Below are 26,456 nucleotides of genomic sequence, written 5' to 3' on the forward strand. Positions count from 1 at the left end.
AACTACTACACAGTTTTAAACACAAGAAAAAAATATAGTTAAGTTAGAAAATAGAAATTTTGCTCTTTCTTTTAAAAATACAAAATCTTAATGATGAAGCTGTCTCAGAAATAAAGCAGAACGTAAATTTTTTTTAAAAAGAAAACCTCACCAGAAAACATTTCAGACGGCACACAAGAAGCTGAAGAGGCAATTTTATTTTATTTCAGTACAGCTTGCTTTTATCACTTGATTTCAGATCATTATTTTTCCAGTTAATCATTGTCTCTCTGTAACATGTTTAGACTTAAAAGGTGCCTATAACCTTTGTATTTGATTAGCAAGGATTGCTGGTTTAGCGATATTTATTGAAACCATGACCTTCTTTACTACTACCCCAGATATTAAGTGAATAATATTCTTCCTATTAACTGTCCACATATACTTGGAAATATTGTAGCCTACTTTGTTTTGGTCTGTAACCAAGAAACCTACCAACCATTATCTTTCTTATCTAGAATAGAAGGATCTCCTGACTCCCTGAAGGTATTAATAAACGCTATACATATACCCATGACCACTGAAGAACCATGTCTAGGTTTCATTTTGACTGTAAATGTGGCAATGCCTGTGAACCAATCAAGAGTACAGATCTTTTGAAAAGATGAAATCAACTGTCATCATCCTCCAGAAAAACTGGACGTCTTCATTCCTCCTTAGTCCACCTTTCTTCATTCTCAGAATCCCTCCCTTTCAGATGCAAGTGCTTCATCAACAGATTTTGTGTGCCTTTCCCCAGCATAAATCCCATAATGCAACTGGTCATCCTTTACCGTAGCCCAGGACATCTGCTTGGTGGAGAACCTTGCTGCCCACTCTCCTGAACTGTTAACAACAATGACACCCCCCAAGCCCCCAACTCGTGTCTTCATGTAGTCCAATGCAGTGTCAGCAGCCACCTCTGGTGACAATCCTGAAAAGAAGAACAAGGTAACTTCATGGTATCTGTCCTGAAGTCAGTTTTTCAATTCCCTTAAGTTTCACTCCTCCCATGGAGCCAGCCAAATCCTATTCCTCCTTCAACTAAATTAGCAAGAAATTCCCAGTGTAGCAAAGGAACTGTTTGTAGGAAGGCTCTGGACAGTTGCTAATAGCTGCTATGGTGTGGTGCTGCTACAAAGGCAGGTCTTAAACAGCTTCAGATTGTAATTCAGCTTCAGTGCTTGATATAGATTAACTCATGAACTCTATGTTTGAGATATATTTCTTATGCCAGCATTTGAAGGGAAAAATGCCACTCTGCAAGCTTTCCATCAAAGGTTTGTCACAAGTTAGGTCTAAAGCATTTACAATTTGAAACAAAACAAAACAAACAAACCACATCAAAACAATCCAAAATTTCACTCATCATCTGTGCTCCAAGCCCACTGGCTCTAATGAATCTCAAAGCACATATTTCCTATTGCCATATTTTATCAAAAAGCAAACATCAGCATTACTCTTCCTGAAACTTCTGAAAGTTATCAGGCAAGGACTTGATGTACTAGATATCAGAGAAAAAACCAGCAAAGCAACTTTATCTTTTCATTACAATTAATTCATATTAACAGGAATATTTTATAAATAAATCAAAGTTAACGTGTACATCATACACACAGGCCTGTAACAGCTGGGGAATATTTGTTCACTATATATATGTATGAATATATATTCAGCAATGCAGCTGGCTTACCCTAATTGTTCCAAGATATATACCATTGGTAATGTTATGCAGCTTCAGTTGTGGAACAAAAACTGACCTTCATGCCTTCTCTGCACATTTTGAGTTAAAACCAAACAAAACCAACACAGAATTATTCTCAGCACTGGTGACTGACAGGATAAAGCTCCTTTCTCTGACATTACGGGTGACACTGTCACTATTCAAGTCAGTGGCACTGACTTCAAAGGGTCAGTATTTCACCCTTTGATTTTACGAAAAGACGACAGCTGCCACCATAAGACAGAGATTCCAACAGCTGTTAAAAGACTAGCAAAGCAATTCACCCCTAAAATATGAAAGTAAATTTTGCAGAATTGGTCTAAAAGAAGATATTTAGTATGTGAATTCCTGAATATTGAATGGAATTATGAAAGAGCTCTATAGTTGTTCTAAAGTCTGCAACTTTAGTTGGCTGTTCAAGGACTCAAAGTTCTAATAAGTTGAGGATTTGTTTTCAAGTGCCTTCATGGAAACGAGGGGCGGTGGGGGGAAGTCTATTGCTGACGTACTTTCCTGGCAGCTGAGTTATACTTCTGGGCCATATGACTGAAGGTAGAGCAAGCACGGGCAGGGTGAACAAGTGCAAACCCATTAAACATGCACATATGTGGATTCATTATCTTTGTTTCATTTTCTCTTAAAAGAAAAAAAATAGCCTCATTTACCTTTCATACTGATTTATCACAAGCCAGACAACTGCATCAATGCACAGGTTTTACAATGCAGTTAACTTCAAGCCAGAAAAGAAAGTGGTTTAAACATATGTACTGTTTAGAAGACCATTCACAAACTGAATGGCCGGGGACTTAATATAGAGAGTAAGGGCAGATCATAACATGTTACAGCTTTGGGAAATAATCTGTAGGTTGTATTTTATGCTGAAACTATCACAGTAGCCAGGAGATTTACAGAGAAATGCACTGATTATATGCAAACAGCTCTAAAAAGCATAACAAAAATATTCTCAGCTGTTACTTGTCCCTCTACTTACTGCTTCTCCAAGGAAAATGTAAACAAAAGTTTTTCAGCTACTTCCAGTTTGGTTGATCTTAAAGCCAGTTATACTGTACTGCCCAAAAGCTATGACTTGCTAAAAATAATGGTGATATCTATATTAATGGTTCTTCAACTGCATGGAATACAAGTATGTTGTCTGGCTATGTTTACAGGCTGTAATATAATCAAGGGTTTAGATGCCAGACTAACTCACGAAGGTAAAGCTCCAAAGGGTCATGCCACAGTCAGATTATATTACAGTCACAGAAGACATACTGTGTCAGCTGTTTGCCACATACCCACCCAGTCAGTTTGGTATATTTTCCAAAACAAAATAAAAATTTAAATCACAGTTAAAACATCTTAAAAACATTTCTGTTGCTATAATCAGTGCTGTTAAAATAAAAACCATTACAGTTTATTGGAAAGGAGATATTCTATGGTTTCTTATTTCAGCTCTGATTATCCACCTCTAGCACTCCCCAACTGCTTTCTTTAAAGTATCTTGCTTTTACTTGTTTTCTATTTCTTTGTTGACAAAAATTTAGCTTAAAATTGGGGAAAAAGGTTATTAATTAGAACTTAAGTTAGACAAAGTAGACAATAATGTCTTTCAACGTACATTGGTCCAATGCATGATTAAACATCAAGCAGCACAGATACTTCTGTCCACTTGAGTTTTAAATACTTTAGTACTTCGTTTTGTTTTTTACAGAGAGGTGACCCAACCACATACCCCTGGGAGCAACTCTTCTGCCAACTGTTCTAGGATGATAGTACACAAACTGAAACTTGTCATTACGCAATGTTTCCTCATTATTTGAGCTTACAGGAAGTTTGGAATTTACCTTGTTCCATGTGATAGAGGATCAGTCGGGCTAAGACCACTTTCATAATGCTCTCCCCATGTCCTGTGGTTGAAGTGGCACCAGAACAGTTATCAGCATAACCTCCACTTCCTTTCCAGAAGGGAAAAAAAAGGTAATATTCCATAAAAAAATTTACAAGCTCTGCATTGTTTAAAATAGGTATGGAACGTTTATTCCTAAAGGTCTGGCACTTCTGGGAGCAAAGTGTCAGTAACTTCTTTCTCATTTCTGCCTCAGTTTGAAAAGTAAAATATATGAAAGAGATCAACAACAACTGGATGAAGTCAGTTGCCAAGTTATGAGCTAGAAGACTAGTGATCTGCTTGTGGTACATGAAGCAGAAGCAGGGCAACGCTTCACAGGTATGGACAAAAATATCTTCCAGAACGGCAAGGGACAGTATATTGAGGATCAGCAAGATAGCGATGGGATGCAGAATGCCAGGTCACACATTAGTGATTAAGAAGATAGGAAGGGAGATCTCATGAGCACATTGGTGAATTGACCAAATTTTGAGGGGTGCCAATCCACAAGAGCAAAAGCAGATACGACATTTGAAGAGCCTAGACTCTAGTGAAGCATAACAAAGCACCCCTGAAGAATCTTGCAAGTCCTCACCACAAGCAGAGTGCTTCTTCTGTTGAACTCTCACTCCCTATCCCCTTTTTTTTTTTCTCTCCCATCCTTGTTTTGCTGGCACATTCCACACCCTGTTCTCCACCAAGCTTCCGCTTGCTCAACACCCAAGTTTCTAGCACATCTCCTAAGGAAAATATTTCGCAGGAGCAGAGGAGGAGCATACCACAGCATTATAAACAAGGTACTGGGGGAGGGGAAAGCGGCACAGAAGAGCAATGAAAGTTTCTACCCTCCTGTACTTTCTTGATCAGATTAGATCGTTTCACTGGACCGTAATTTACACATGGAAAAACACTGCCACAGTCAGTCTGTCCAAGCCCGCTTTCAAAAGGCTCTAATATTTAAAGGAACAGCTAGTATTTCTATATCAAATCCTTCAGATGTCTAGTAAGAGCAAAAGTTGCAAGCAATACGCTCACCAGTGCCCAGTTTCACTTGTCTTTCACAGACCTATGTCCCATACTATAGGAGCCCTGAATGTGATCTATGCAAGAGAAGAGTATTCATGGTCAGAAGGCTGCAGTCAGAAATGAAGCTGAAAATCATAGTCAACATGCAGAGGATACCAAAATATTAGCAACTTAGACTGTGAGAGAAAGTTAGTATTAGTTTTGTAATAATCATGTACTGCTAAAAGCAGTACTGCTTGAGTTTGGAACATGCTTTACTAATTATTTTCTAAATCCCAACTGTATGGTAGAACCCTGAAGCAATCAAATGGCAAGTCTGTCCCGTGAGAGGAACAAGTCTGGGGAAAGGATTTTAAGTGTCTCTTTATATTTGGATAATAGATCTCTTAAAATATTTCCTTTATTCCACACCGCATCTATGAGGCTCTGAGGCAGCCTTATCAGGGCTCTCTAAGAACAGGAATTTACTCAAAGCTGCCAGTAATTTTACAATTCTGTCTCACTCATATAGCAAACAGTAATTACAATTACACCACTTTCCTTAAGTATCAAGAAAAAAGCATCTTAGTATGGATCACGCTACATTTTTTGATTCGGCTGTAAGCATGGATGTACAAAAGGAGAGCTTTATTAGAGTGAATGCAAGGAAACACAGAAAAAACAAAAACAAACAAAAAACCCACAAACACAGAGACAGAAGACAACCAACCAACAACAACACCACCCCAAACAAACAAAACAAAACCAAAAAACACACACACAAAAAAGAAACCACCAACCAACCAAAAACACCCAAACAACTTAACATCCGGGATAGGACAGAAACAACAAACACCAGTCCCCATTTTTCAGACAGAAAAGTGTTGGATGATGATGACAGTACCACACCTCTACTCCTACTTCCTATTTGCAATCTCCATGTTCTGTTAAGGAGCTTGAGTTTTGATAAATTTGAATGTTAGACCTCCATTTCAGATGTCCAGTACTTATGTTTCATTTCACATGTGCGTGATGCATCTTTCTTTTTGAGAGGCAAGACCCCACACCTCATACCTATGCATGCTGTGTCACCAACACGGCCAACCAGTTTATTAGAGAGTCCTCCAGTGGATGTTGCACAAGCTACATTTCCTTCACTGTCTATAGCAACAGCACCGACTGTTCCAAGGTCTCTGCCAAGAAAAACAGTTCACAAAATTAGGTAGAATTAAAGCATACCTGCCAAAGCATGTTGCATTTATTTTCCAGGTAGCTTTAAAAGAGATGACTGCAAAAAAATTACTGCTCATCATAAAGCTATTTATTACCATGCTTGTTGTTACAAAAATAACAAGCAATAAGCAACAATTCTCACAGCTTTATATTTAATAGAATAGAGAATGTTAACTCCCCCCCCCCCCCCCCCCCCATGAGTTCTTTACATTCCTAGCATGGAAAATTTGAATTCGGGAGGAAGAAAACCCACAAAACAAAACCACACAGGGGAGAAATATTTCTAGCCATCATAGGTCTGCAGTAGTTTTTTTGGCTGTGACACACCCAACACACAACTTTCCCCTAAACAGCAACTCAAAAATGCAAGAATTGTCTCCACTGTCTCGATGGGAGGTAAACCGGAATTATTAATGACAATGCATGTAAACAAGTGAATACAGAAAAGGCGAGTCATGTTATGAATGCACTGAATCATTTCCTTCCTGTTCCTCCTCTTTCCTCTTCCTTATTCCCCTAAATGCTTGAAAGCCACAAAAAAAAGGTTATTTATGTGCCTTTCAACTAGTATTGTTCACAATGCATCATTAATACATATTTTTGTCTTTGTACTCTGTAGCTAAGCAATCTTGAGGTTTAAATCACTTGGCCAGTAGAATCTGTTTAAACCACACAGCAGCTTAAAAAACGTTACGCACTGAAGAAAACATAAGTCTCAACTGCTGCTTTATTTCTTCAGCACAGAAAAGTCATACATAATAGGCTCCTTAAAATATACATATGTATTCATACTCAGAGAAAAAAGGTATTGTAACTTACTGTAACAGTTGCTGCACTGAGCAGCAAGACATTACTGAGAAACAACAATTTGACTGTCCACATACTCCAATTTTGGCAAGTCATGTAGGAACAAAAACCAGTATCTGGCTAGGAGATGTGTGCGAGAAAAATCTACATCTCTCCACACAGGAAAAGAATTTCTAATAATCCTTGAAGAAACTGCCCAACAGGTGACTGGAAGAGGAATACCTTTGGAAGTTGCCTGGGCACTGGTGAGGGTCTATGACACTCCCAAAATCTAAGCTAATTACATCAGATAAAGTCTTCGTGTACCATGAAACCCACAGTCGACTTCTCAGAGAACCAACTTCCTGTTCCCTCCTGCTTACAGAATATATCATACTGTCAGTCCCTACACTTCATTCACAGCAATTCGAAGTTGACTGATGAATCACAGGCCTTACAAACTGCTCTGACATTTATGTGGAGACAGACCTCATCTCAAACTGATATGATGGTGCAGATGGGCTTCCCACCCATCCATCTGTTACAAATGGTTTGCTGAAGAGTATTAGTAAATTCAATACTTCCTTGCACACTCGCATTGTACCTTCAACCAACCAGAGTTAGATGCTTCTGAGAAGTTAAGAAAGGTGCATCCAAATGTACATTTTCCTAGGTTTATATTTACCTTAAGCAACTGTGAGAACAATGAAAGTACACAGGTCACACACGCAGCAGCTACGGCTCAGGTACAAGAGCTCAATGAGTGATAAATAACAAAAAGCATGTGTCCGACATACCTCATCTGCTGCAGAGCAAACAGACAACTACACAATTTCTTTCTGTCCCTTCAAACATTTTTATTGCTTCAGTATCATGTTTGTTCATCTTCAGAACAAAGGCAAAGAAGATAGAAACAATCTGTCGCACAGCTAATCAACTCAGAAACATTGCTAAGGCAGGCAAAACTGTGTAAGTACAGATATCATATTATAATTACCTATCATTACTTAGTGATAGTAGTAAGAATCCCAGAGTACCTGTAGTATATCAGAGGATACTATTAGTAATAATGATTTTTTTCAATCGATAATTATTATGTACTGCATATACTGCGATACAGAAAGGATCACTTGGATTTGTTCATTCCCTTTTGTTTAAATCTTTCACTGTCCAGTACCCATGAAATTATATGCACTTATTCTATGCCCATTTAACCAATGAAGTATCTGCTATTTTGTCTCTTTGCACTGCATCAGAAGTAGGGTTTTCCGTCAAGTGCTGTCAGGGTCCTTTTATTTAATACCTCCAGGAGTTACTCTTGTGCTATGATTCACAGAGGGACTAGTAGCCCATGTTCTACCTTAAGGCCAGACTCAACTCCCTTTCTGTGGGGTTCTCAAACAGTCTCTAGTAATTCTCAACTGGTCAGAATCTTTGGAGTGAGCGACTGAAAATAAAACAAACCACTCCATATTCTCAGCGAACGGTGCACAAGATGCTGTGATGTACATGCAATGGAATCACCGGTTTTTAACATAGATGAATGCAAGCTCCTAACCAGCAGAAGAGAAAGGTCTCTCTTCTGGAAACACCAAACTTTGCTTGGAAAGCTTTGAGCCCCCAAGGTTTCCAACACTGTTAGCACCAGAGGACTGGTGGCAAAGTACACACCAACCTCCAGATTCCCAGTATGACCTGGTATGATGTTGCCTCTGACTAATACTGCTTCACCTTCTGCCTATTTGCCTCAGGCAAGTTTCTGTATAATCACTGTGGACCTAACACGGTAAAAGAACATTCCACACGTGATACAGGAACAAATGGGCTTGCATTAAAAACAGACTGATTTTCAACTTTGTGAATTTGTGCTGATGTTTTGTCCACCAGTTGTCAGAAAAAGAACAGTGTGGCTAAGATAAGAAAAAGTCTTGAGCACTTCAGAAATACATAAGCCTTCTTTTATCAGATTTTCCAGAACAGGTATCTTCAGTTTCACCATTTTCTTAACAGTGTTATTAAACAAACTCAAACAAACAAAACCCAACAAACAAAACAAAAGAAAAACAAACAAACAAAACCCCAGTTATAAAGAATGAATTGAGACCCGGATGCCATGCCATTCCAACTTATATATTCAGGAGACCAAGTAGCAGTAAGGGGCTACACCATCCTCAACATTCTTTGTAATGAATCATAATACCACATAGTCCTTGGATAGACCATGGATCAAAAGAAAACTTCTGTTGGATACAAGATGAACTGCGACTAAGACACCATGGTCAAGGAACAACGTCACTTTGTTTGCAAGAGTGTATTTACACTTGTCTCACAAATTTGTTTTTCTTTCTAGCAACTTCGTGAAAGTAACATATAGCTTGTATTTTATGGGCTTATTTAATGGGCTTTAATTAATGTGTCCACGGAATAAATTTCCTCCTTTTGATCTACAAATTCTTCAGCTCTGCTTCTTTCATTACTGCTGTTTCACAGAACAGACGAACATGTAATACAGCATTTATAAAACATCAAAGTATTTTCCTATGCCACAACCACTGACATACAAATAAAAACTCAAAACAATTTAGTATTTATGCCTGCCTCACAGGCATAAAAAACATATCTGACACCTGATGATTTTCCTTCCTTTCTCATTCACCACACCTTCCTCTGTACTTCATATGAAACTTGCTTATTTTTCAAGTGACTTTAATTTTGCTGTTGTGCAATTCCATCCAGTAGCATCTCTTTTCACACCCACCACTACAATGAACTTGGTCTATTTTTTCATTCATATCTACATAATCAACAGCCACAACCAGCACTCAGGAGGAGTTACTGGTCAAAATCTGATGTTGTTTAACTGCCTAATCCAGTTCAAAGACAAATCTGATCATCTCCTTAACCAAATTCAGCTTTTTTTTTTTATGGACTTGTTTTAAAATGTGGACTGGACATTTTCTAAAATCATAGTTCCTCCACAGAAAAGAGCTATATAAAGTGTTACCTGCTGTTTGTTAACTCTATGCACTTCTCTACCTGGTGATTTTAAGAGCAATATCAAGTCTTAATTTCGTCCTCCATTAATGCCACAAAACCTACCCTATGTCAAAGTCACCAACATCCTTCTTAAGCATCAACAAGTTTGTTCAAGTCTGTTCCAGTCATTAAAAGCTTGATTTTTCATTACTTCCATGGAGAAGACACTCTGAAAACTGTATCAAACCATGTAACACTCGCAACTGAGGTAGTCTGGAGTCTGAACACAGGCCATCAAGCTTTGGTGCTTTTTTTTTTTTTTTAACTGACAGCACAAATTAAATTACCTGAATTTAAAAAGAAAAAATATTTTACAAAAACCCTACTTCTGAAACTCTTCAGGGTTGGAATCTGGTTCAAGGTTCTTCTTCCATCTCTCCCGGGATCTCTCAGTTATGAGTTTCTCCCCTGGAATCTCAGGAACACCCATGGCCTGAGCAAACAGGTGTGCACCATGGTCACTCAGCAGCATGTGCTTCGTCTACAGAAGAAAGAGATTAATTGACAATTCTTACTTTGCTTTGTACAGAGCAGTTTTGTATAATCACTCTTTGTTTTTAGAAGTAGCCACAAAAAAAAAAAAAAATCCAAATTTTGTTTCAAACTGTTTAGATTTCTATACCTATATTCTCTTCAACTAGCTCAAAAGATTTTCAGCTCTCCAAAGCACAGATACAAACTTTCACCATCAGTATCAAAGAATTGCATTTATCTATTTAATACTTATTGTAATGGGAAAAGAAAAATAGGTACATTTGCTTTTGCTAATAAGCATGAAACTCCTCTGTACTGTTTCCAATCACCAATCACTACTTTGTAATGTAAATAAATGTAAACATCATACAGTAAGGTGTTTCTTAATATCAGCTGAACCATTTTATTCTAAATACTTCCTTCAACCAGCTGCTACTCATATAGACCCAGATTTTCAAATTTAAGTACAGAATATTGTTCTCACAGGTTTGACAAAAAAATGTTTGCTTTCTTCTAACATTTGGACAAGCTCTGTTTTGATTCCTTTATTTAGCAAGCACCTGGACCAGATTTAAGCCAACAACCTTAGTTAATTCCATGCTTCGAAGTCTGTACAACTTGGTTAATTCCTATTTTAGAAAATTCGTATTTTAGAGAAATCTGTGTCCAAAAATAAACACCAACTTCTTGGACCACTACAGAGCTGTTAATTGCTTATTACTGTCCAGTAAGGTTCTGGAGGAGCAGTGGTCTGACTATATGGCATGGAGTCATTTCAGAGCACAGCAGCTAACTTCAAACGAGCTTTTACATCCATGCAGCAGCACAGCACACAAGTACGAAAAAGCAGAGGTCCAAAACATTGAACCAGGCGATGCTGGAGGCAGCAAGCCTGTAGAGCCAAGCAGGAGACCGCAGCGACACCTACTCTACTCTCAGCCTGAAGTGAGGATGCCAGAAATTGGGTATTACTGTGTCATGCTGCATTCCGCAGGACATTTGCGGTCTCAAAGTTTCAGGCTTTAAGACGCTGCAAACCATCAGCTCCTGTTGATTTCTAAAGCAATGACAAGCCATCACCACCAACACCAACCCAGAGCACTGTATTGTTTTGAAGGATTTGAGCTGAACCTCTTCCCAAACCACAGACACTGAGCTCTGCTCCAGCCTATTAGAGCCTCTGCTCTGACCCCTTCAGATGGTTGCACAAGCAGGAAACGCGACTACACTTCAGAAACATTCCCGAACAGTCATTCATGCATGTGGTGGCCCTGACATCAAACATTTCTGAGAATTTAGATGTCCTTCTATTGATAAATTAAGTCCTCAGTTCCCAAGAGTACAGGCTTAGGGAACAAGAGTGAGGGTTTCAAGGAAGAGCCCTCTGCATCTGTGAGAGGGGGCAATAACCTCACATGCCAAGTGCGGGCACCAGACAATAAAAGACCTGCCTCTGTTCCTCTGACTTAGAAAGTCACTTCTTTGTGCGATACTGCCCCCCTCTGCCTCTAAACCACCACAAGCACACCATCCAAATTGGTTTTGGTGGGGTTTTTTGTTGTTTGGGTTTTTTTTTGGTGTTTGCTTTATTCTTAGGGAATGCATTGAACTTTTCTTTTGGCTTTATCCTTAAGATGAAGGCTGTGCCCTCCATCACTTACTTTCTTCAGCAATTAAACCCCTAAATCATCTGTTAAATAAGCTTAAAAAAACCCCTCAAGTTTTATTGTAAAAAATGGAAGTTATTTCTTAAAACTTTTTGAAAAATGTTCCCTCCCGTATGCAGATTCTCATAACATACCCACCTTCCTGAGCTGCACAAACAATACTTGCAATATAGAAGAATAAACTTCTATTACAGTCTTGTGATGTTTTGTTTTTTATGGTAAGGTTCTGAAGCAGAACTTGATTTGTTTTTCTCTTCAATATACCTTGTTGATCAAAAGACCTGCTAGAACATTGCCAAACAACCCAAAAGCACGTTTTTGTGTCATCCTTCTACAGTTTCATTAATACGTTTGCTGACTTTCTCAAGTGCCTAATTTATCTGGGACACATTTATTTAATACAAAATAATCCAAAGGACAAAATAAATGAATAAATGGTTCCAGAAATCTTACTAATAAACAACAAATGTTGGCAAGTTTAGTTAATTTCATGGGAAAAAGAGAAAATCCCTCAAATTTCTGCAGCTGGACTGAAATTCAGACCATCACTGTTCTTCATTTAACAAGCTTGGCAGTGCACAGAGCACAGCAAAAATTTGCACCTTTGCCTTGAGAAGCCTGTATTCTCAGCTAAATCCTCCTGTGCCTAATGTAAAAAGTTGGAGGATATAGAAAGGGAAAATATACACACAGCTCATGTATACCAGTGAATCAGCATTCTAATTTTCACAAGATACCTATCTAATGAAGTGTTGGAGCTGAGGGGGATTACATGTCCCATTAAAAACCAAGAAACAAACACACAAAAAAACCAAACAAACCACCAACCAAAAAAACCCCTCATTTCAGTGTATCATTCTATTTTTGTTCAATACAAACAGGAATAATTCGCCTGTGATTTAAATGCTTTCTCAAGGATTTGTTGAATTAATTAGTTAACGTACTAAAAGCTTTCCATCTCTAGAGGTTGCCGTGTTCAACAGCGTATTAAATCACAAATGGAAATTATTCTGGTTCCCTCCTTTCTTCTACCCCGTGAATTTGGACAAGTTTGAGCCCAGTGAGAAGGAAACAGCACACAGGATAAATGTGCCCAACAACAATCTAGAAGAGCTATTCTGGCCACCAGATGGAGCCCATATTGTTCCATAATAGGAATGGAAATACAGAAAACTACAAACGGGTGGGAAGTGGTTTTTTGCTTTATTTGTTTGCCTGGTTTTGGGAGCTACATGTTTCAAAATTCCTTAAGGCAGTGAGGCATCTCAAAACCACTGGGAAACCCCAGGAAAACTAGTCTTATTATCCATGGGTCAGAGAGTTCAAGATATTCTTAATTATGCACAGTAAACCAAAACAAAATACGCTCTGAAAAGTACTGTGAAATGGATTGGGCTGGTGTCCCAAAATTCCTATCCAAGATTAACAGAAGAGTAACATCAGTTGGTATTCCACCTGGAGAAACAGCAGAAACTCACCTCAAGCCATATCAAGCAATTTAGGCTAACATTTACATTTGTACTTTGTCATCTACACAGACTTTTTTTTTTTGTATCTGAGCAGAGTAATACACTTTACCATAATGGGTTTAGAGCTATACCATTATACTTGATCCTGTACAGTTGAATTTTATTGTTTCATTTCAAAATGAGCCTCAGTATTTCTGAACCCCAGAAGCACCACACAATGACAAGAAAGACCTTATAACAGACAAGACAGATAAAGCAGATGGTCTTGCAAAGCTGTCTACCAGCTATACTTATTTGTTCTAGTTACATGACAGCATAAACCACACATGAAAGAACAAAAAGCTGATTCATCACAAGTTTTAACATTGTTTTCTAGTGGATACACATTTTTAAAAGTATTTTAGTGAAAAGTTCTGATTTTAAAAGCAGAACATCCTCCAGTTAAGGGCAAAAATAATGCCTATCTTCTTTGGAGGCTGTTAAGGACAAATTACATTTCAATTACCTTTATAGACACCAGAAGAGGCTTTGTTTCCTGAGAAGTCACTTTGAAAGGTTAAAGAAATATAAATCCCATATTTTAATAAGTAGTTTTGCAAATGTTAACTCTTTTCAACAATGATGAAGCTGCACTAGCAGGTTGGAAAACAAACTCCAAAGACAGTACAAACTTTTCGATCACTGTCACAGTCTAGTAATTATAAAATGGATGCACATATCACACAAATGACCTATTCCATCCTGAACCACAGCAGTTGAACCATTTATGAAAAATGAGACATCTGCTGTGACAGACATCAGAAGGACTTCTTAGTGGAGTAAGGTGGGATTGATTTTACATAGAAGGTCAAGTAATAATCATGTTGCTGCCCTTATAAATTTGATTCTCTTGGAAAATCTGTCACCATCACATAGTGCTAATGTAATATTTTACTGCTGGAAGACCACGACTTTGCACGAGGGCTACCATCTGACTAGGTCACAGTGGAGAAGGCCAACAACAAAATACTGTGTCACACGGTCAAGTATGTTACTGGGTCATTTAATTAAGTTCTATGTCATTGCAAACTCAACAGTACATTATCCAACTTTAATATTGCAAGATCAAGCAGAAGACTCAATGACAGCAGGAAATCTCTTCAAAGGACAAGTGAACAAAAGCCCCACAACTTAAAATCCTGAACACCAACTGTGGAGCTACAGGTGATCGACACGTATAGGTCAATTTCTCCTTGAGCTTCTGACTGCACGGCAGAACTTCTGTTTCCTTAGAATGTTATTTTCAATAAATAACTCTCAAAAACCCTTTAAAAAAAAGTTCTCCATGATCATGACCATAATTTCCAAATACAACCATCTATTTCTCTCTTCTTTCCTTCTTTAAAGCACTACACAAACATCATCATTGAGGTGTATCAATGTACTGAATGAAGTTCTAAAAGGAAAAAATGCTTCATATTCAAGTACATATTCAGCATACCTTTTCCATGACAAGTCGAGCAAGTTTTATTGGGTTTGCTATACATTTAACTGCAGATACTGCTCCAGAGTCTAAATTTTTTCCATCCATGATAATGGCATCCATTTCTACTTCACCTTTTTCATTTAGAACAGATCCACAGCCTAAAGACACACACACACACACAAATCAAGGAGGAAGGGAAAAAGAAGAAAGTCATTAAGAGCTAACCATCAGGTGATTGAATTATTGTATCTCATCAAGCAAACTTTCTCCTTCCCAGTTTGTTGTCTGACGTATTGAAAGTATCTCCTGAATACAAACAAACAAGCAGAAACATTGCTGAGTATAGTCACAAAATCCAGCCATTAAGAGAAGTCTCACAGGGTACATCTACTTTAAAATTGAGTTTTATCTTTATAAGATGAAAAACACACTTCCAATCCCATCCAAAATGATATACTAGGTACAAAAGTTAAAATGACAAACAATCATGAACAGAATTCTTTATCCCCCAGATCACTTCAAGTGCACATAAAACTATTTTACCTTTACAGTTCTTCCAAAAGAAGAACCCAACAAAATAGTGTAGTGTTCAATCCTGTCAACAGATTAACATCACATAGTATTCCAAGAAACTGCCAAAATAGATGGAGAATAAAAGCATCCATTCACTAGTGTAGCAAAAGCTTCAAATCACAAGTTCTTCATTACCAAATAAAAACAGTAGACAAAGGAACTAAAAAAAAAAAAAGGAAAGAAAAACAAACAAAACAAAAGCAACAAACAAACAAACAAAACCACAAACAAACAAACACCAAAACCCAAAAAAACAAGTAATAAAATGTTGGGTAGTTATTTTGTTCTATAATTATCAGTGCTATCACTAACCTAATTGAAAATTAATGAGATACAAAATGAGACAATGCAAAGAGGTGCTTTTTTCTTTAATAAAGCAAATAACTATCACAGGGGAATAATCAGTTGTAAGCCATCAAGTGCACAAGCCTTGCTAATAAGGATGGAGAATACAAATCCTAAAAATAAGTTAAAAAAAGCAAAACCAAAAAATATGGCAGACTTACACAGTAGCTCAGGTAGAAGGACTTGAACATTGTACAGAGCAAAAAAAGTATTTATTATTTCTGTTAAACCAACATTAAAGGAGATCAGAAAGCACTTCCATCAGACCTAAATATATGAAGTTAAATCCTGTTACAAGAGGCAACAAAATCCTGTAATCCTCCTATAATCTCCAGAGCTCCCCCCACCACACACAGACACACCTCCAAAAAATTATTTTTTGCCCCTCTCCAACTGCATCAACTATTCCAGAGTTCAGCCCTGCACCATTCCCAATGTGGCAATTTCTAGACTACACTTTCTCTAAGGAGCTTACAGGTAACTGCATTATGCCACCTGTGTTAACACCAGTGTCCCAGCTTCTCCTTTATGCTGTTATAAGGAATAAGACTTGTTTTCTTAGATAAACCTCTTCTAGCTTCCTTTGACAAGGCAGGCCCTCCAGCCCATGATCACCGAATTGCCACTAGAACTAGGGTACCCTTTGCTCAGGAATCAGTGACAAGAAACACAGTTTCAGGGGAAGCTCTACCAGTCGCCTTCATCACTGCATTAATACTATGTCTACCAGACATCTCTCCTGGGATACAACTTTGGATTTTCTAAAATTTCTGGAGCACAACACACTTTCAGACAGATCTGGTAGTCAAAGGCAACTTCCTACAAAAATCTCCTTCTACAGTCAGTGCAGATAGGTGCCCTCTAAGAACAATTCATCCCCCTTGCCTTAGAGAGCTGTACAGCCATCCTTCCTCATTCTACTCATCACCCTGAAAGCTTGTGCACCACAGCAAGGCTGGATGCTAAAATTCAGGTTATCTGAGGTAGGAGAAATCCTTCTTTCCCTTGTTACAGACTGTCTTTTCACTTGCCTTCCAGCACGATGGGTTGGGACTACCTGCCTCTGAGGCCACAGTATCCATTGGCAGCAGCACCAGAAGAAAAAGTTCAGCTCACTTGTGAAGCCAAAGCAGAGAAAAAAAAAGAGAGAGACAACAAAAGACAGAAAATCCAAGGGGAAAAGGGGACATAAACAATGAACATGTTTGACATCAGCCAAATCAGAGTAGGGGTGCTGAGAGCAGCACTCCCGTTCCCTCTATCTATACATTATCCTGCAAAGGCTGAGGAGGAAAGAGTGTGCAAGGAGCACTACACTGGAATGACAGCTCTTACATCTGGAGTATTCAGATCAAGCTAGTTAACACTTCTAATCATCAAAGAGATGCCATGAAGGAAATATTACCATGGCCATTTCCCCATCACAAGCAGAACATGATGACTTCACTATAAATTACATGCTGCAGAAGTCACTAAGATGGTAGTTTTAGACAACAATACAGCTTCTCAGTCCCTACACCAAGCCTATGTTGAGACACATCCACATAGTACACCTAAACCCTATAATTGAAAAAAGGACACAACTCGATCATTTTGCCCATTCTTCACAATCTTTATTGTTGTCTCTTAGCAATGTCTGTGTTTTCCTAGAAAATATTAGACTAAAATGGATTTTTCTTCTACAAAGATAAATGCCACATAGTGAGTTTTAAACAGCCACTCCAATCATGGCCCTCTTCACACAGCTTCCAGCTCATTTTTGCCATTCCAGCTCATTTTAGGAGCTCTATCTAATGAGTGTTAGCACAATTAGATGTGTCTGTAAGTGATTACCAGACTACTTGCCACTTAGGATCAGTGTAGTCAAACTTCAACAAGGGCTTAAGGCTCAAGTCCAGTTTAAGCAAATTTTGCTTAAAAATCCTCATTTAATATACAAACAAGGTATTAATATTGTTAGAACAAACTGAAGTAAACACCTTTATACAAAAAATAATTCAACATATATTTCAGTAAGTATAAATGTGACCTTGGACCATGAAAAAGTGTGTCATAAACCAATACTGCACTTTGTACATTAAGCAAAATGTTAAGTTATAACTGTGTATCAGTCACTGTATACAGTAGACTCTAAGGTCCTATCCTCAAATGATACAATTTTTTAGAGGAGCATACACTGCTCACCGGTATCAGTTCAATGATGGCATGTTACAAAAGAGCGCGGCTCAGAACTAGCAGTATTAGTGACAAGATTCCACATAAAGGTTAAAAAAAGCTTACATGCAAAAGACAGAATATGGCTAGCTATTGTGATCCTACTTAGGATGCAAATGCTTCAGACTGTTGTGTACAAGTGAAATAAATGAGCCTAAACAGATCGTTATAAAGTAAGCTTTCATCACTGAAAGTCACACTGAACTAAAATATATTTCCCATCTAAACACAGACCATTAAAACTAGTATATAAGAAACCAAGAAAGTATGCAACTATTTACGTGGAATGATTAAGACAGGTAACAATCTTTAAGCTTAAATTTATATTGAAGTTACTCCCACATTAATATTGGACACCTAATGTCAGACAGCACATTCTTCAGATGCTTCTCAAGAATTAGGATTTCTTCCTGCCCTGAAGTAGCTGGTGTTTTTAAAATAGTAAATCTTAATTATCTCACCAGAGAGATATTTTGAGACATAACTCAGAAGCATAAAGAGAGCCAAAGGCCAAATAGAGACTGATTTACTGACCTGAGCAAAACAAAGTCCTAAAGGCTAGTGACTGATTTAGAGAACAGGTGAAGAAAAGTAAAAGTTAAATGAGAATGCCACCCTGATGTTAATTATATAATAGTACACACCACATCTCTATGTCTGCTTCATTATTTCAGCTTGAATCCTCTAAAAATCAAGATGATCAACCCAAGTCAGTAACAAAACACTGTGAAAGTTTCATATGACATAAGAGCTCTCCCTCACTCTCAATTGCAAGGTGACAAGGAACAGAAGGATCTCTCCAAACTACATGTGCACAAAACTAATCGCTATGTTATCTAAAACAGTGAACACTGACTGGTCTTTCTTCCCACATTTATTCCTGACATACCTTGGTGGGAGGGGGGAAACATTTTCACTGAAATTCATCAAAACAATAAATTTAAGGTCATATGAAGAGCAGAAAAATATTCAACTATTGACATGAACATTAATTAGCATTAACTGATAGGAAATTCCGTTATGAACCTAACTGTATAAATTCATGATACATATACCATAACTGCATTATTTCTGTAATATTATTTACAAAAACACTAATTGCAAGAATTAGTTAAGAGAAAAACACCTCACATCCCCAAGAACTGTACTTCTCTAGCAACAGGTAAAGTGTTAAGGCTTAAACACTGCTGCAAGCTATATTCAAGTGTCTTAAACATGAACGCTAACTAAATGTATACTCTGTTAAGAAGCCCATGTCTTAAAACTGAATACACAACACAGTAACAGGAAAAGATTTTCCAAGAAGTAATATGGCACTGCAAGAATGAAATGGCAGGTATAAACCACTAAGAAATGAGAAAAGAGTAACTCATCTGCCTAAGTGGACTCATAAGAAACTATGGTATATACCATGCTATTTTATTACACAGAGAAATAAACTATTTTGTGACACTAGTATTTACTCCACTGCAATGTGCATAATTCAAAGAAAGTGCAAGCCAGCATTTTCAGAAGCATCAAGGCAAAACACTTGAAATACATGATGATTTTAAACTCAGTTCTTGAAAAACTACCTGCATTAAAGTGAGGATCATCTTCCATTGACCGTACCGCCTCCTCAACTGCATCCAAGGCACTGCCTCCCTGTTTCAGGATACCATAGCCTCGCAGCGCAGCTCTGACAACACCAGCACGACTTCCCTCTTCTCGCTCTTTAAAGATTCGGCCAGCTCCACCATGCACCACAATGACAGGCTTCATCCTGCCAAATTCCTCTCAAGGCTTTCAGCTGTGCACACAGGTTACTTGTAACCAGCCTGTTTGGGAAAGAAAAGCCTTCATCATCTGCTCCCTTCTACACAGAGAGAGCCCTGGAGGTTAGTTAACTGATATGGTCAGTTCCCCTGCAACCATTTTACCTTTCAGGAAGCTGTGTGCTCACACCCAGGAGCTCCTAATGTCATGTCAGGGCTGGAGGAGGCCCCAGGCAACTTGGTGCAACTTTGAGTCAGCCCTGCTTTGAGGCACCTTCCAGCCTAAATTACTCTCTGATCTTATGATTTGTCACAAACCCTGTCTGGTAACGTTACTAGTTACACTGGAAAAAGCATCTGAGCGACTCTTGATCCTGCTAACTGCTCTTCACGTTAGATGAGCAGCCTCATTGTTTTAATACAATATAAACAGCAAAAAAGTGCCTGACCCGGCCTGAGTTCACAGCTTAACCAGCTCTACTGCCTGAAGTTCAAACCTCTGATCTCTCGCAAAACTTTGTACTTTGCGCAGGAAAACAAGGCGTGCAAACCTGGCAGCCAACAGTGTCTTGTTACTGCTCACGGCCTCCCGTTGCTATACACCTTTGGTGATGGCAATCACTTTTTTGCTTCCAGAAAAGGCAAAGGAGAAGCAGCCTCTTCTCCCACCGAAATCTAGGACACCTCACAGAGGAAACGCTCCACCTGAAAACGGTTTCTCAGGGCCAGCTATTTTTGGAGGCTGTGAGGCACAAAACCGAGCAGCGATCTCCTCATCCTACACGCAGACCATTGGTCAGTCCCGGCGCAGCTCCCGGGGCTCCGGACCACCCGGCCCCTGGGAGCAGCACCTGCTCCCGGGGCCGCGGGCCAGGCGGGCAGCACAGCCCCGCAGCCCGCACTGTCTGCGCGTTACAGCCCCGGCTGGGGCAGGAACGTCCCGGTTCCCACCCAGGATGCCGCTAGCGAGACCCCTGAAGCTTTTATTTCAGTCGGCAGCTAGGCTCTTCCCGCCGCGAGGGCCAAGGAAGGTGGTTCGGATCAGAACAGCTCAGTCCGGCCTTTCCCTAACCGCGTATGGAAGCCTGCCGGCCAGCGCGGCGGCGCCTCAGCCTGGGGCGGGCCTGATGCGGCCCCGCGCCCCACCGCGCTGCCCGCCCTGGGCCCCCGCATTCGCTCAGCCTCACCCGCCCCTGCGGGGAGCGGGACCCCGGGCTTGGAGCCCAGCTGCATCGCCCCGTCCCAGCAGCGACCCGCGGCCGCCGAGCGCAGCACCCTGGCCGCCCTCCCGTGGCGGTGCCGGAGCGGTCCCGGCCGGCCCAGCCGCACGGCACACGCACCGCGGCGGCAGGCGGACAGCCCTTTCCCGGCGGAGCCGCTGCTCCGCCGCCCTCAGCAGACATGGCGGCCCCCACCCGCGCTGAGCGATGCCCACAGTTAAGATGGCGGCCTGCTGCCTTCTCACCCCACCCGCCTGGGCAGGGGCCGGGCGCTGCTGCCTCAGGGGCAGTGGGAACGGTCCGGCCCGGCCCGGCCCGGCCCGGCCCGGGCAGCGGTGCTGCCGCGCTGTGCCATTCTCGGCGTCGTTCCCCCCATGAGCTATAGGCAGGTGGGGAGCGCGTTCCCCGGCAGCACAGTCCCCCGGAGGCGCCGGGGCCGCCCTGCTGCCGCCGCGCGGGGGATGCGAGAGCTGCGGTGTGACACGACCCACCGCCGCCTCATCTTCCCCTCGTTAAACTAGAGAAACGGCACCTCTGACCCACATGGAAACCCGGCGGCGCGTCCCGGCTGCCCGCCGCTCCCGCTGCTCTGCTCCCGCCGGGTTATTCCCGTTCCCAGCGCTCGGGCTGCCCGGGGAGGCTGGAGGGAGCCGCAGGGCCTATGGGAGGAGCAGGGGACGACAAGCTGTGTGTGGACACACTTAGCCCAGATAGGCAGCAAAGGCAACAAATAATCTTGCTTTTTATTATTATTTTTATTTTTTTTTAATTGTAGACTGCTGGTGGGACAAACAAACTGGAACACAGGAAGTTCTACTCAAATACGAGAAGAAACTTCTTCACAGTGAGGGTGACAGACACTGGAACAGGCTGCCCAGGGAGGTTGTAGAGTCTTCTTTTCTGGAGACATTCAAAACCTTTCTGTGTAGCCTCATCTAGGTGTTCCTGCTCGGGCAGGGTGATTGGACTAGATGATCTTTTGAGGTCCCTTCCAATCCCTAACATACTGTGATTCTGTGAACAGTTGTTTGCTATAAAAAGACCTACTAGAAAAGACTCTTCCTGAAAAGGAAAAATATTGGTAAAATAGACTTAATTTTAAAAAAATAATTCCAAAGTTCCTTACCTTTGTGTTAAAAAATATAAACGAAAATTTCTCAACATTTTTACGAACTCTACCCAGCAAGCATCTGGCCTTCTTCCTTGGCCATTCCTGTTGAGTTCGCTACCTCTTTGCTTCTTTTTTTCTCCATTTTTTTGCTCTAGGCAAGGCTGCAGGGTGACCAGTGAATCCAGTTTGCTCTGGCCATGCAAGGAATTGAGGTGACAAGGCTGTGCAAAAGGACAAGGACTTACGTCTGTTTTGATCCTGGGGGTTGGTTTAAAATGAATTATTGTGGTTTAATTAAAAGAAACTACTCTGGATGGTTTTTCATTGTCACTGGTGGGTTAACAAAGAGGAATTTAAATTTCATATGTGAATCATTTGAGAATATCACTTGTTTTTATGGAATATCTATCTTGCTCTCAGAGGTATTACCAAAACAGGAAACGGATGTTAGTTAGATTAAATAGTTTAGAAGAATTATTTCATTTTTTTTTGCATGGACAGCTGAACACTAAATAGTAACAAGCTGAAATTTTAATATTAGTCTAATAATGTTACAATTCAAAAAAAAACAAGCATCACTTAGTAGACCTGGAAAAGAATCGTAGAATGTCCTGAGTAGGAAGGGACCCACAAGGATTGTTGAGTCCAACTCCTGCCCCTGCACAGGACAACCCCACAGTTCACACCATGTGTCTGAGGGCATTGTCCAGTCTCTTCTTGAACACTGTCAGACTTGGGGCTGTGACACCTCCCTGGGGAGCCCGTTCCAGTGCTCCACAACCCTCTGGGTGAAGAACCTTTTCCTAATGTCCAACCTAAACCTTCCCTGGCACATCTTCCTGCCATTCTCTCGGGTTCTGTCATTGATCACCACAGAGATCAGCACCTAATAATCTGTTTCTACATCAGTTTTCTGCCTTAAGCCCTCTTTGCCATTGTAGTCAAATCATTTTGTGCTCCTTTAATAATGCTGTTTAGCTTCTCAAAACTTGCTGCAAAGTATTATTTTTAATTTTATAACTTATGTAGATTTTTTAAAAATCGACATATTGAATTGTGTATTAGGAATCTGTCCTAAAGCTGTGTAAACTGTTAGGATAACTTTTAAATAATTACTGTAGAAAGCTATTTATTTCATTCTTGCTAATTTTCTTAAGAGATCTTTGCATATTATAATTGCCAGAGAGGCAAATTTTAAAAATACATAGAATAAATGAGTTATTTTGCATGTGCAGCCTCACGGAGCTTTGCTTTCCTGCTTGTAGGCTGAATGTACTATACCTGAAAGAGGTGGGAATGTGTTACCAGAGGTGAGTAAGGATTAGAGAGCTGAAGCAGGGAAGTAAGCAGTCTTGCCATGTGTGTGTGTGAGAATAGCCTGATATTGTAAGGTCTACTCTGCATCTAAGATGACTAATATCCAACTATAATTGTGCCTTCTATTTTCCTGCAGAACCTGTATAATTAAGGGCAGGCCCTCCTGCTTCTAGAGAAAGAATTCCCCTAGAATCTCCTTGAAAGTTAATTCTAGGAATGAGCAAATTAAAATATACTGTAAAAGTAACTCTTTTAATGCATATACGTAATAAGTATTTTTTTTTCTTTTTTGAGTTAATGCTAATGTAGAAACTTGTCTGTTATCCATGAATCTTCAAAACATGATGTGGAACAGAAAGCAGTGTTCTGTATATTATTACTTGGATTGTAGGAGCATGCAGGATCAAGGCTAAGGCTGCTTGAGCAAGTGTCATAAGCATGCAGAAACACCATACTAGTTCGAAAACTTGGATCTTATGTTAGGCAGAGCTGTCATATGGAGATCACTGTGACATCAGATCATGCTCTGCAAAAACTTACACATGTTGAGTAACTTTGTTTACATGCACAATTTGATTAAGCCTGTAAACCCCTTCTTACTATATTCTTACTGCAAAGAGTATGCTCCCATTTAGATAAGCTGGGAAAAAAAAGTTCCTCTGAGAGTTTAATTTCTTAATGTAAATTGCAATATTTCTTAAACTTACTTTCCAGTAAGATTAGCAGCGAAATGTGCAGCAGCAAGACAGAAAACGGTAGATGTGGTATTCACTAAAATACAAATGTGATCAATTCGAACTCATTAATGAGTCGTATGTTGAATAGTTTAGCTGGAAATATTTTCTTGGTGGAGGGCCTAGAAACATCATCACCAACGGCAATGATGTTTTCTTCGCTTCTGCCTAGAAGTGAGGTTAAATTGGAGATGGGCTCATTTTCCTGTTTTGAGGAGATTCTAGCCCCAGAACTCAGATGTCCTTCACCTAGTAGATTGTCCCAAACAGGATGGTAACAGCATCTTGCTGTTCCCCGTATTTATGTATTTCACACACAGTGGGATGCTCCTATCAGAGCGACAGAAGTAGGCACCTCTCTGAGAAACCTGTGTGCTGGGGGAGGAGGTAGAGCAGTATATGATGCGGTTCTGGTCATGGGAAATCCCAGTTCAGATTCTAGTTTTGAATTGAGCACAGGGTGGGTTTGACCAGTTTTCAAAACTAAAGTTTAAAAATGGTCCTGGTGGTTAATTTCTCTGTGTCACATGTATTTAATGAGAATTTATCAGTATTTATCAGCCTTGTGCTCTGCTGAAGGTGAGTGTCATAAGCACAAGGCAAGAACATCATGGATGACTGGCAGAAACTAAAATTAGAACCTCTTGTTTTTCTTTTCTATCTGTTGTTATAAGAGCCCTGAAACCATGTTGCATTTTTGTCACTGCACGCATGAAAAAACATGTTAATCTATCACCCCTGTGCTTTTGAAGTCCCTCCCACAGCCTGTGAAGTCTATAAATCCCAGCCTGCTCCCCTCTAAGCACTTTAACTTCAAAGAGGGGAGATCAAGTTCAATTTTTTGAGATTATTCTCAGTTCTCCGTTTATTCCAAGCATTACGTTCCCTCTGTAAAACTCTTTCAGACATTCTTGTTTTGGCTAATCTGCATAGTACCTCTTTGCAGCATGTTGGAGAACCTGTCTGTCTGACACAAGCTTACAGCTTCCCAGCAAGTGCAGGAGGCTTCTGGATGGATCTGTTTAAGGAAGATGGCACCCTCAGAGTTGGCAAGAGCCATACTTTCTTTGTTCAACCCCACACACCTAGCCAAAAACACATGCAAAGTCCAGAGCTATCACAACAATTGCAGGCACTCCCCAAGATTTAGCGAGTATTTCTCTTACATGCCTTTTACATTTATTTTATCTTTAAATTTTGATTACATTAGGAAAATGCAGTTCTCTTTGTTTTTAATGATATACAATTAGCATGCTATAGGCTATAATTAACATAGAGATTTTAGGTTAGGCCATGCTTTGGGTAAAACCATAATTACTTTTAAAAATACATCAGAACACATTTACTTAAATATTGCTTGAGATAAGGCCTCAAACTTACAAATACTCCAGGAATTTTCAGGGAAATTTATAATACACCTTAGCAGTAACTAAGGCTCAGTTCTAAGTATTTTGTCATGTGTGTAATCTTACTGAGGGCGATAAAAGTTTCCATGGTAAAGATTTTAGGCAACATTGTCAATATATAGAACACCGTGGGGAGAAAAGTTATCACAAAATAGTTCAAAATAATTCCTAGAGGATTTTCTTGTCTCCCAGTTGGAGCTGAATGAAAATTAGTAAATGACAAATGAAAATCTGTTGAAGTTCTTTCATCCTCTGCAACTTCTTGTCACTCAAATGTGTGGATGTGTAGTGACCCTAAATGCAGTATATCACAGAAGGCAGGAGATAAAAGCACGTCAGCATGGCAGAAACATACCAAAGCTACATTTGATACTTGAAATACTCTTCAGACCTGAGAGATTAAATAGGAATAAAATGAAACTAAGTTGGGGCATAGTCATGGAATTAAAATAATTAATTTTTAGGAACTTAAGGACTTCACCAAGTTGCCAAGCATTGGAGGGAAACAGAGGGCTCCTGTATCATCAAAGATTCCCTCTCATGATTTGAAATGGGGTTCAAATAGTGAAGACTTAGTAAATGCAGCTCCAGGGGGTCATCATCATTGCCTGCAGTTGACCCTGTGGAGGTGGTCTAATTTTGCAGAAAGGTGAGCAGGGAAATATTAAGCTTTAGAAGTTTTCTGGGCATAAGTGCATTACCTTGCAGGTATGCATATATATGGTAGTTACTGTGGTCCCGGGAGGATTGTAATGACTGTGTGTGGCCATTAGAAAAGAAAATAAAGGCATGATGGTTTTGCTTAGTTCAAATGTTTGGTGTATTTGTTAAAACTATTTTTGTGTGTAATGAAGTACAAAGCTGTGATGTAACAGTAACAGAACCATAAAAATTGAAGTGATCAAGTTAGTTTGATCAAAATGGTCTTTTTTTGCAATAAAAGTATATCCTAATGTAGTCATTAAGAAATGCTTAGAAAAAATGTGTGCAATGTACATAAAACAAGATCCAAAAGACA

The 26,456-nt window shown here is 39.7% G+C and overlaps 1 protein-coding gene across 5 annotated transcripts; it reads right to left on the reverse strand.

Annotated features, from left to right (window-relative positions):
* Positions 1-182: 182 nt before the first annotated feature.
* Positions 183-21,589, reverse strand: ASRGL1 (asparaginase and isoaspartyl peptidase 1). 5 transcript variants are annotated; one of them, XM_021293514.2, is made up of 7 exons: positions 21,414-21,589; positions 19,471-19,713; positions 14,780-14,922; positions 10,016-10,170; positions 5,709-5,827; positions 3,586-3,696; positions 183-952 (listed from the first exon to the last, which is right to left on the reverse strand). In XM_021293514.2, exons 2-7 carry the CDS (start codon positions 19,655-19,657, stop codon positions 717-719), a joined length of 951 nt encoding a protein of 316 aa, XP_021149189.1. In that variant the 5' UTR covers positions 19,658-19,713; positions 21,414-21,589; the 3' UTR covers positions 183-716. The 5 variants fall into 5 exon arrangements, with proteins under 5 accessions (XP_021149189.1, XP_064912321.1, XP_064912323.1 ...); XM_065056249.1 differs by having other exon boundaries at positions 21,403-21,563; XM_065056251.1 differs by lacking the exon at positions 21,414-21,589 and adding an exon at positions 20,991-21,321.
* Between the last annotated feature and the right edge of the window lie 4,867 nt (positions 21,590-26,456).

The sequence above is a fragment of the Columba livia genome, chromosome 3 (genome assembly GCF_036013475.1).
Source record: "Columba livia isolate bColLiv1 breed racing homer chromosome 3, bColLiv1.pat.W.v2, whole genome shotgun sequence".
In the NCBI taxonomy this organism is placed as follows: Eukaryota; Metazoa; Chordata; class Aves; order Columbiformes; family Columbidae; genus Columba; species Columba livia.

Coding starts and splice junctions, on each gene's coding strand:
- ASRGL1 (XM_021293514.2), bottom strand. CDS start 19,657: ATGAAGCCTGTCATTGTGGTGCATGGTGGAGCTGGCCGAATCTTTAAA. Junction 5,828..10,015: donor AACCCTGAAGAGTTTCAGAA/GTAGGGTTTTTG, acceptor TTTTCTTGGCAG/AGACCTTGGAACAGTCGGTG. Junction 953..3,585: donor CCTCTATCACATGGAACAAG/GTAAATTCCAAA, acceptor TCTTCTTTTCAG/GATTGTCACCAGAGGTGGCT.